General features: G+C 64.0%; 1 protein-coding gene across 1 annotated transcript in view; it reads right to left on the bottom strand.

Annotated features, from left to right (window-relative positions):
• Positions 1-675: 675 nt before the first annotated feature.
• Positions 676-11,180, bottom strand: part of ARHGAP44 (Rho GTPase activating protein 44) — a 29,071-nt gene continuing 18,566 nt past the window's right edge. Inside the window, 16 exon segments of the mRNA XM_075770709.1 lie at positions 676-948; positions 2,953-3,111; positions 3,114-3,261; positions 3,263-3,351; positions 3,480-3,565; positions 5,123-5,344; positions 5,678-5,695; positions 6,255-6,435; positions 6,717-6,808; positions 6,934-7,047; positions 7,124-7,204; positions 8,110-8,191; positions 9,593-9,704; positions 9,849-9,976; positions 10,828-10,909; positions 10,994-11,062. Of these exon segments, the coding sequence (XP_075626824.1) occupies positions 800-948; positions 2,953-3,111; positions 3,114-3,261; positions 3,263-3,351; positions 3,480-3,565; positions 5,123-5,344; positions 5,678-5,695; positions 6,255-6,435; positions 6,717-6,808; positions 6,934-7,047; positions 7,124-7,204; positions 8,110-8,191; positions 9,593-9,704; positions 9,849-9,976; positions 10,828-10,909; positions 10,994-11,062 (1,812 nt within the window). The 3' untranslated portion in view covers positions 676-799.

Genomic DNA, 11,180 nt, shown 5'->3' with positions numbered 1-11,180 from the left:
ACAGGCATTAACCAAGCCAGCGCTGCCGGGCAGTTCACAGCGAGTGGCACACGGATTTATTGATTGCTTTGGGGTGCTGGTGCCCCCGGTGCCCGCCTGGGGCGAGGGGCACGGGGCGAGCGGGGCAGGGGGCGAAGCGCTGCCATGTCCATCCTCCCTCTGTGCACCGGGTGGGCGGGAATGGCTCCAAATAAAACAAATCTCTATATATTTTTTCTATATATATATACAAATATATAATATATATATATCTCTGCTGATATATATATATGTATCTTATCTCTCTGGAAAGGATAAAAGGTTAATTTGTCTTTGCATGCACGACCAAAGCCACCAACCCACGGGGACAGCAGGTGCCGAGGGACGCGCACCCTTGCCCACCGGCACCCCGAGAGCCCGGGGGGGGGGGGCCGCATCCTGCGTCCCCGGGTTATTGCTGGTCAGGTCCCGTCCTGCTCTGGCGAACAAGCGGAGGGGGGAGAAGCCAAAGAAATTAAATCCCGCTGCAAAGCGCCGGCGAGCTCATTGTCACCTGGCTGGTACCCGGTGGCACCCGCCATCGGGGCACGGAGGAGATGGTGGCATCGCCCCAGGACCGTGGGTGCGGCAGGGTGGGGGGGGGGGGCGCAGGCACCCGGTCGAAAGGCAAAGTCTGGATAAGGCGAAAAAAAATGAAATAAAGAACAGCGACCGCCCCCAACCTGGGCGCTTTGCCACCCAAAACTGGCGTGCCAGTGGCCCTTGGTGCCGGTGCCGGCCGATGGGTGCTGCAAGGATGAGCTTGGGGACAGGGACAGTGTCATAGGGCTGTGCTCTCCGATTCCTCCTCCTCCTCCTGCCGGGTGGCCGGGCCCGGCCCCGAGAGTCTCTGCGGTGCCTCCGGCAGGTCCCGGCACAGGGCGGCATCCGGGGAGACGTGGAGGGAGGGGACCTCAAAACGGAGCAGACCTGCGGGAGGGCAGAGCGTTGGGGGACACCGCGGCGGGGGCTCGGTGGCAGGACACCTTGCTGGGGCTGGCGCCGTGTTAGTGCCACCACCGGGGATGCCACCACTGGTCCCTGCTCTGTGCCACCCCACCCTGGCCAGAGCCTGTGGCACCAGCTCCGATGTCCCCGCTGTTCCCACATGCTGCCTGTCCCCTGCGACGCTCTGCTCTGCTCTCCTCCCACCGAGCACAGGTGACACCGCTGTCCCCCCTCCCATGGGACACAGGGACCCGCAGGGCGAGACAGCACGAGTGAAGTGACAGAGGGTGACCCACAGCCCGAGGCAGGCGGTGTCACCGCTGTCCCTTGCTGAGAGCAGAGCAACCCACTCCCGGGTAGAAAAAGCACTTCTGCCTGCGCCTGCCAGGCTCTGCTGCCTGCTGCCAGCTCGGGGACCCCGCAACGGGCAGCAGCTCCCACCGGCACGGGGCAGGGGAGCTGCACCCATGCCAGGGTGCCAGGCCAGGGCTGCACCCACGACAGGGCTGCACCCATGCCAGGGTGCCAGGCCAGGGCTGCACCCACGACAGGGCTGCACCCATGCCAGGGTGCCAGGCCAGGGCTGCACCCACGACAGGGCTGCACCCATGCCAGGGTGCCATGCCTGTGTGTGACGTAGGGGCTGCACCCATGCCAGGGTGCCATGCCGGGGCTGCGCTCGTGCCTGGGTGCAATGCTGGCACGCGACGCCAGTGTGCAATGCCGCACCCATCGCACACACACGGCGCGGTGCCGCACCAAAGGCTGCCCGCCGGGAATGCCTGGCCCTGGCTCCGCAGGGTGCCCAGGGACCCGCTGCCACCCCCGGTCCCAGCCCCTCACAGGCAGGACGGGAGCAGCGCCCGGCCTCTGCGGGCCCCCCTGGCCAGCTGGGCCAGAGCCGGGGGGTCCCAGCCGTGCCCGACCCCACGCTCCTCCGGTCTTTATGTCCCCAGGTGTCCCCGGTGCCACCTGGCACTTCCAAAGCATCGCCCTGCCTGTCCCCCTCAAACCCTGCAGTCAGCACTGCTGCAGGGACACCGGGGCGGGGGGACACCAACACAACCCAGGGACAGGGAGGTCAGGACAGCAGGAACAGCGGCACAACCTCCTGGTGCCTACAAGGGACAATGCCACCTTCCTGGGGACAGTTCCACCTTTCCAGGGACATCACCACCTTCCCGAGGATGCTGCCACTTTCCCAGAGACATTGTCACCTTTCTGGGCACATCACTGCCTTCCTGAGGATGCTGCCACCCTCCCGGTGACAGTTCCACCTTTCCAGGGACATTGTCATATTCCTGGAGACACCACCACCTTCCAGGGGACAGTTCCACTTTGCCATTGTCACCCTTCTAGGGACACCACCACCTTCCAGGGGACAGTTCTGCCTTTCCAGGGACATTGTCACCTTCCTGGGGGACACTGCCACCTTCTCAGGGGCACTGCCACCCTCCTGGGGACATCACCACCTTCCTGGGGACATCACCCTCCTTAGGATGCTGCCACCTTCCCGGTGACACTTCCACCTTTCCATGAACACTGTCACCTTCCCGGGGACATCACTGCCTTCCTGAGGATGCTTCCACTTTCACAGTGACAGTTCCACCTTTCCAGGGACACTGCCATCTTCCTGGGGACACAGCCAGCTTCCCAGGGACGTTGCCACCTTCCCGAGTACATTGTCGTCACCGTCCCAGGGACATCACCGCCTTCCCAGGGACATCACCGCCTTCCCAGGGATGTTGCCACCTTCCCGGTGACGCTGCCACCTTCCCACGGACTCCACCACGTTCCAGGGGACGGTCCTGCCTTCCCGGTGACACTGTCACCTTCCCGGGGCCGTCACCACCTTCCCGGGGACAGTCCCGCCTCCCCGGGGCTACCGCCACCCCCCCGGGGCCACCCCCCCAGCCCCTGGGACACCAGCAGCCGTGTGTGTGTGTGTGTGTGTCCCCGGTGCCACCAGCTCGGTCCCGCCGTTACCTGCCAACGCGCCGTCCCCGGGGCCCGCGGCGTCCAGGCGGGGCAGCTCGGGGGGCTGGGGGGGCCCGGGGGCGGCCGGGGGGGGCTGGGGCGGGGGCGGCAGCGCGGGGCGCGGCCGCGGCTTGGGGGTGGAGCGGGATTTGGGGGCGGCGCTGGCGGGGGGGGGGCAGGAGAGGGGGGGGCGGAGGAGGAGGAGGAGGAGGAGGAGGAGGAGGAGGCGGGGAGGAGGGCTGGCCGGCGGGCAGGCAGGGGCCCGGGCCCGGGCCCGGGGGGGGCGGCGGGGCCGTAGGGAGAGGGGGTGCTGGGGGGGGGTGGGGGAGAGGCTGGCGGGGGAGGGCTGCCCCCCCCCCTGCTCCCCCACGGCCGCCCGGGGCGGGATGGGCGCCAGCTTCTTGGCCACTGCGAGAGAGAGACAAGGGGAAGGGGAAGGGGGGGTGTCACACCGAGCGGGGACCCCCGGGGGGGTGTCACACCGAGCGGGGACACACACACCCCCCCCCCCCGGCCATCCCCGGCCCCGCTCCTACCTTTGCGCAGGGCGTGCGGGCTCTGCTCGGCCGGCGGCTGCTGCCCGCTGCCCGGCCCGGGGGGGAGCTCCTTCGGCTTGAAAGTGCTGGGGGGGGGACACGGGGGGACACACACACACACGGGAAGAGAGGGGAAATAAAAAGGAAAGACAAAAGCAAAACAGTAAGGCAAAAGAAAATAATCATGAATAGCTGAGTAAAAATGAAATCGAAAAATCATAGAAATGAGAAATAAAAATAAAAAATGTGAAGAATAAAAATAAAAAAATAAAGAACACACCGGGATGAAGTCACAAAAAATAAAATCATTTTGTAAAAAATAATAAACATCATAAAGTATTTTAAAATAAAATAGAAATATATTAAAAATAAATCAATAATAAAAACTTAAAATTGACAATAACCATAAAGGCGAAGGCAGAGGGAGGAGAGCCGGGAGGTCCTTCCCCCCGGCAGGCAGAGGTGCGGAGCGCAGCCCCGGGCAGGGCTGGGGGGCCGGGGGGGGCCCGGGGGGGGCCCGGCGGGTTAACTCCAGCCCCCAGCCCGCTTGCGGGACCCACGGCACCCCCCGGGACAGCGGTGACAGGGCCACCGAGCCCCCCCCCCCCAGCCCAAGCCCCCCCGTTTCGGGCTCCCCGTGGTTACCTCGCCGGGCTGGATCCTGCTGCCCCGGGGGAAGGGCAGGGCTGCGGGGCGGGGGGGGGGGCACCGGGGGGCACCCCGGGGTGCGGGCAGTGCCACGGCGTGGAGGAGCGGCGAAGGGAGCAAGGCTTGGCGCCAGGGTGAGGGGCGAGCAGCGAGGAGGAGGGGGGGGAGGAAGGCTCCAGCTGCAGCCCGGCCAGAGGGGCTGCCCCCGGGGGTGGGGACGGGGCCAGGAACCGGGGGCCAGGGGGACCCGCTCGTCCTCGGGGCGGGGGGGGCTGGAGCCGCCAGCCAGCCAGGCAGATGCCGGGTCACCCCTGCTGCAAAATGTCCAGAAACACCATAAAAAGCCAAAAAAAAAAAAAAAAAAAGGCAACAAAAATAATAAAAGAGCAGAAGCGCTGGTGGGGGGGTACAGGGGAGAGCGGCGGTGGAGCCCTCGGGGTGCCAAAGCCCCCCCACCTCATCCCGCCATGGCAGGATCCGGCCCCACGGCACGACCCACCCGGGGTGCCACCCCCACCCATGGGTGCATCCCAGGCAGAGTGGCTCATGGATGGCTGCAAATCTTGGCTCCTCTTTTTGGGGCAGAAAAGTGGAATTTAGGTGCTTTCTCCCATCTGGCCCATGCCAATTAAAGTCAGGGACAGACCTTGGGCAGAAGAAGGGCTTCGGGGACACCGGGCTCCTTCGGGCTTTGCACCTCCAGCCCGAATTTCACTACAGCCCAGTGACACCCACTGCGAGCCGGGCAAGGGACGGGCAGGAAAATCCCTGCAGGCAGCACGGTCCCGTGGGGCCGGCAGGATGGGGACCTTGCGGGGGCTGCAGGGATGCTGAGCATCCTCTCCTCCCGCTGTGCCCCGGTTGTCGCTCCCCTCCCAGGGATGCTGCGCATCCTCTCCCGCTGCCTCCGACGCGGCCGTGGGGTTATTTTGCTGCTGGATTCAGACACGGGGAGGACGCCCGAGCTGGGGACACGGGGGTGCCGGTGACCTTACCTTGACCGCTCGGCTCCCGGGGGGAAGCCGAAGCTGGTGGGAGGCGGGGAAGGGGTAGCTGAAATATCCAGCGCTTGCTCGGGAATGGGCGAGTGGGGAGTGGTGGGAAGATCGGCGGGTGGCGCGGGGGGCTGAGAGGCCGGTGGGGTGGAGGACGCCTTGCGCACCGCTGCGGTGCCTCGGCGAGCCACCCACGAGGTGTCCATCACCCTGACGCCCATGCTGGGGGGGACACAGAGACGGGCTGTCAGCACCCACCCGGCGGCAGGGGAGTGCCAGCACCGCGGCGTGGTTCCTTCGGGGTGCCTGGTCCCTCAGAACGCCTCTTCCGCCAGGAAGCTGCTGGGAATGAACCTCCGTGGCAAGAGGGCAGGGCTGGCAGTGTGGGACGTGCTTGTCACCCACCGGCCACCTCTCCCTTCCCCAGGTACCAGCAGGCACCAGCATCCTCCCAGCACCTTCCCCGCATCCTCCCAGCATCCTCCCAGCACCTTCCCCGCATCCTCCCAGCATCCTCCCAGCACCTTCCCGGCACCGCTGCAGAGGATACAGTACCTTTGGATTTTCCTAAGGCTGCGTGGGCAGAAACACACGATTATTAGTGTTAAAAAACCCCCTAAAACTGAACAGCGCACAGGGTGAGTGAGAGCCTGCTGCTCGGAAAAGGAGCTGCGAGGTCGGGGGCTTCAAGACAAGGCAGGAGGGGCACGGCAGGCACCAGGCCATGCCAGTGATGGGAGAGCTCAGGACATTTTTTGGAGATGGCGGAGCCCTAGGGATGTTTCCTGGAGCCGACCCGGCTGGCTGCGGTCCCCGTGAGGGACCCAGGGTGGGAGGGGGGAGCTTTGGCCAAGAGCAGAGTCGGCAGACCTTGGGGACATCAGGGTATGCAACCCCATCACGGTGCCCTGGTGCCACCCCATGGGCCACCCCACTCTCATCCCCAGTGGGCTGGGGGTGGGTGTCACGCCCCGGGCTCACCTGAGCACCCCCAGGAGCCCAGCATGGAGAGCAGGGGCTCCTCCCACCCCAGGACCACCCAACCTCCACCAGCTCAGTGCCGCCCCCTGCCAGCGTGGTGGCAACGCCACCGCCTCCCTCTCCCCAAACCCCGGCACCGCAAAGACCCTACCCATCCTTCTTGTAAAACTCCAGCATCATGTTGTCCGTGGCCACGCTGAGGGGCCGCCGCGCCTGGTCGTGCTGCCGGCGGTCCGCGTGGTCCATGTCCGGGGAGGGCATAGAGCTGTAGTTGGCGTTGTGGTTGACGTGCATGGGGCTGCCGTAGTTGCCCGTCACGTTGAACTCGATGTCTGGAGGGGGGAAAGGAGAGTGGGGGGGGGATGTTGGGCTGCGTGTCCTCAGGCAGGGACGGGAGGTAGCGGCACTGCTGGAATGCTTCCGGGGAGTCCTGAAGCGGCTGGATTGGGTCCACTCCTGTGATGAGTCTTGCCAGATCTCTGCCTGAGCCCCACCCCCCGCAAGCCAAGGCTCGTGGAGCAAAAATAAAGATGGGAGCCCAGCACACCCTCCCCGGCGGGGGGGGTCCCACAAAGCCCATCCCACCCCACCGCAGCCACGAGGCACTGCCTACCTCCGGGGAAGAACCAGTCGGCGTGCTGGATGAGCGGCTCGATGATGCCCACGATCTGCAGCGAGACGGTCGTCATCATCTCCGTCATGTTCCTGCAAGGCAGCGGGCAGCAGCTCAGCAACCCTACCACAGCCCAGCCTTATTCCTGGTGGGATTTTTGGCCCAGGACCCTCCTTCACCCCCTTCCCCAGCATCCCTTTCCACCCGGAGACCCCACCTGTCCGCCTGCGGCCAGAGGAGGTTGGGCCCCAGCACGATGGCCACGTTGCTCGGCGTCATCTTATTTGTATCCTGGTACTCGGTCAGCTTGGCCAGGAATTTAATCAGGTACCTGGAAAGCAGCGCCAAGCCGTGGGGCCATCAGGGTCACCCCCTCTGCGTCCGCTCCCCGCTGGCCCCACGCTCACCTGATGTTGTTGTAGTTGGCTTTGGGCAGCTTCTCGCAGGCGCCCCAGAGAGCCTGCAGCCGCTTCTCCTGCTCCGGGATGCTGCGGGGAGGGGGGTGAGAGGGTCATCCCCACACCCCCCCCCCCAGCCTTGCCCTCGGGGACCCTGTGAGACCCTCGGGCTGCTGCCAAAATTATATAAGTAAATTAAACCAAAAACTCCATCCAAAATGAGAAGGAAACCTTTTGGCTGCAGGCTGGATGCTGGTCCCCTCCCCACCTCTGTGCAGCCTCCCCGAGGTTTGGGTTTTGGGGATGTGTTCGCCTTGGAAGGGGAAATTACTGCAAATAGCCCCCCAAAACGACAGCCCGCTGCCCCTCGTGCCACCCTTGGGGACTGACCCCTCTGTCGAGTCACCGCCATGTCCCTGCCGTGCTCCAGCGCTCCCAGGGCAGGTGGGGAGATGTGGTCAGACCCATATTCAGGCACCACTGAGGTGGTTCCCACCCTAAATGGAGATGTTCCTTCTCCCTCCTCCCTCTGCCCCTCACCCCCTTCCCCAAACACCTCCCACGGTGGAGCAGGCACGCTGGTGCCACCTCAGCTGGCCTAATCCTGCTGGGTTTGGGAGTCCCATGGTGCAGAGCACCTCAGCAAAGCAGGTGGGGGCTCCCTCGTCCAGCTGTCCCCCAGGGGTTGCACACCCGTCCAGAAATGGCACCAGCACCCAGCATCCAAGGGCTTGCCAAAAGATGCTGGGAGAGCACCTTGGCCAGGGTGCTCTGGACCATGGTGGGGACATCAGGGTTGGGGGACATCCAGGCCACCCTTGCTGCTGGGACCCACAATGCTCAAGGAGCATCACAGGAACCCTCCTGGCTGGCTGACCCCAGGGGAAACATCCCAAATGCTGTGAGCCATGTCAGAAATAACTCATGACCTCCTAACCATCCATGGCGATGCAAGGTGCCACCACCCACGTCACGGGCAGATGCCCCAGACTCACTTGGAGGCCTGGATCCACTCCTCATACAGCTCGAACGTCATGAGGGGCTCCGGCAGCTCTCGCAGGTAGGACTTGAGGGCTCCTGCGGCACACAAGGGACATGGGGCTCTGCACCGCAGGATGTGCCGCGGTGGCACTGCCCGCCAGGCACCGAGTGGTTTCGTGCCTCAGCACTTCGACTCGCATCTCTCCCAAAGTCCCCACCGATGTGTCCCAAAGCACCCGTCAGTCCCTGAGGCCTGGTGGAGCCCATAGCATCCCCTGACCCCCTGCCACCCCCTTGCCACCTCTGCCTAGTCCCTCCTAGCACCTCCCCGATTCCCTCCACCATCTTTGCCTCCACCAGGCGTTCACCCAACTCTCCGTCACTTGTTTTTGCTGGGAAAAGGTTCCCATTGCAGTCAGCAGGAAACCAGGGTCCAATCCTGCACCCTCCATAGAGCCCAGCCCAGGAGGGGGGCAGCTGATTGGCATTTAAACTCAATTAATGCTTAGTAGCAGCCCCGTGGGCTCAGATCTGTGCTTGGAGAGGGCGACTTGTGTCAGTTCTCGGTCACCCACACAGTGACAAAGTGTCTCCTGACGTTCAGCGGTTCCGTTGGTGCCCGTTGCCTCTGGTCCTGGCACCACTGGAGAGAGCTGTGTCTCCTTTGCACCCTCCCTGCGGTTATTTATATCCATCAGTGAGACCCCCCTGAGCCTTCTCTGCTCCAGGCTGAACAGTCCCAGCTCCTGCAGCCTTTCCTCCAGAGGGAGATGCTCCAGGCCCTGCAGCATCTTCATGGCCTTTCACTGCAGACTCTCCCGTACGTCCGTGGTCTCTCTTGCAGTGCCCAGCATTGGACTCAGCACTCCAGGGGTGGCCTCACCCGTGCTGAGCAGAGGGGCAGGATCACCTCCCTTGACCTGCTGGCATCACCTCTCCAGTGCAGCCCAGGACACCATTCACCTTCACGTTGCCGACCCGTGGTCAGCTTGGTGTCCTCCAGGACCCCTGGGGCCATCTCTGCCAAGCGGCTTTCCAGCTGGGTGGCCCCAGCATGTCCACGGTGCCCTCCCCAGGGGCAGGACTTGGCACTTCACCAAGGTCTCTCAGCCCATTTCTCCTGCTGCCCAGGTCCCTGGGGATGGCAGCACGACCCTCTGGTCCATTAGTGGAGGGTGTCCCTGCCCACAGCAGGGGGGTTGGAACTAGATGATCTTTAAGGTCCCTTCCAACCCAAACCATTCTATGATTCCATCATTAGCTTGGTGTCATCTGCCATCTTGCCGAGGGTGCTCCCTGCCCCATCACCAGGTCATTAATGAAGATGTTAACCAGGACCAGACCCAGTATCAAACCCTGGCTACACCGCTAGTTACTGGCCTCCAACCAGACTTCACGCCACTGATGACCACCCTCTGGGTGCCCACGGCTGGCGCTGGGGGGCTGGCCGGGCCACCCTGCTCACCCCCAACCTGCCCACCCCAGGGCAGCCTCTACCTGCGATGGCGTGTGGGTCGGCCGAGTACTCCTGCACGTCCACCACGCAGCAGTCCAGGGCGGCCTTCAGCTTCTTCAGCTTGGAGGCCGAGGGAGCCACTCGGAAGAGACCCTTCGCAGAGGACACAGGAGAGCGTCGGACAAGCTTTGGGGCCAGGGATGTCCCCAGAGCCCCACGGTTCCTCGTCCCTGCCCTGGAAGCACCCATGTCCCCTTCCATCCTGCCCAACTGAGGGTGGTAGGACATGGGACCCACCTCCTCCTGCATGCCGCACTCCAGCAGCATCGTCACGCACGCCTCCACGGGGAAGGCGATCTCCCGCCCGCTGACGGCCAGGTGCTCCTCCAAGGGCTTCCCGAAGGAGGGCTTCTCCATCCACGCCTCTGTGACGGGCAGAGGGGGTGAGAGGAGGGGGAGGACACGGCGGGGACGGTGCCGGATCCGGCATCCCCTCCCCGAAAGGCCCTCGGATCACAGCGTGTCGGCAGCAAAATATTCCGTTTGGGTGTTGCTAAAACAACAGGACCCCGCACCTCTGTCCTGGGCGGCTCGGGAAGTGCTTTTTAAAGATGAAATCCAAACAAAATGTTTTCCAATCATCACACGGGACATTTCAAAGGGGCTGGATAACGTTTTCCGGGGGGAGCAATCACGGGCAAACCTTTGCAATATATTCCCCCTTCTTCCATCACAGTTTGAGGCAGGAATATTTTGTGGGATCGAGAGAAAAAAATAAAATACAAATCACTCCCTGCCCCGCTGCAGCGACGGCAGCACCCCGAGCCCTGCCCCGGGGGATGCGCTGCTCTCGGGGCCATCGCGTGGGGCTGTCCCCCACCTCGGTCTCCCAGCCCAGCTCCTACGGAGGTTGCACAACGCAAAGCGAAGCCCCAAGACCCCCCCCCCTCGGCGCTGGGTTCCCACCTCCGGTGCTGAGCCCGATGAGGATGTTCGGGCAGGTTTCCCGCCCCCCTCCATGAAGGTGGCCGGATCCTGCCCCCCCCCCGCCCCGGCAACCAAGTGGGATGGGGATGCCCCCTCCAGCACCGGGGCCGGCGGGATGCGGACGGGGCGAGCAAAGGGAGGATGCTCAGCCACAAACCCAGCACCATGCCACGCCGCGGGGTCATGCCACAGCCGGCTCATCGCCACGGCAAAGCCTTGCCCGGCTCCGGCGTGACGCAGAGCCCTTGGCGTCGCACGCAGGAGCAGGACAGACCCCCGGGGCACTTACCCTGCTGGGCTTTAATTTGAGGCAGGACATTCTGCAAAAGCGCTAAGGATTTCCGATGGTACTCTGCCTGCACCTCGATCAGCTGGGGGGGAGAGACGGCACCGGCTGTCAGCCCTACGGCCGGGGCCGGGGCCAGAGGAGTCCCGTGGGGACGGGTGGCACTTACGGTTTGAAAATAGTTTGCATAGTCTACTTCTTTGGCCACAAAATTGTACATGTCAGCCGAGAGCTGGTCCTGCAGAGAGCAGAGGATTAGTCGCCGTCCCACTCGTGCTGCCCCGATGCCACCGCGATGGCCCTGTCGGAGGCCACCGGGAGGGACCAGCTCGGTCACGCCAGGAGCCAACGTGCAA

This window comes from Balearica regulorum, chromosome 18 (genome assembly GCF_011004875.1).
Source record: "Balearica regulorum gibbericeps isolate bBalReg1 chromosome 18, bBalReg1.pri, whole genome shotgun sequence".
NCBI lineage: Eukaryota > Metazoa > Chordata > Aves > Gruiformes > Gruidae > Balearica > Balearica regulorum.
Note: the sequence above shows the minus strand (reverse complement) of the source record. Positions and strands in the feature narration are given on the sequence as shown.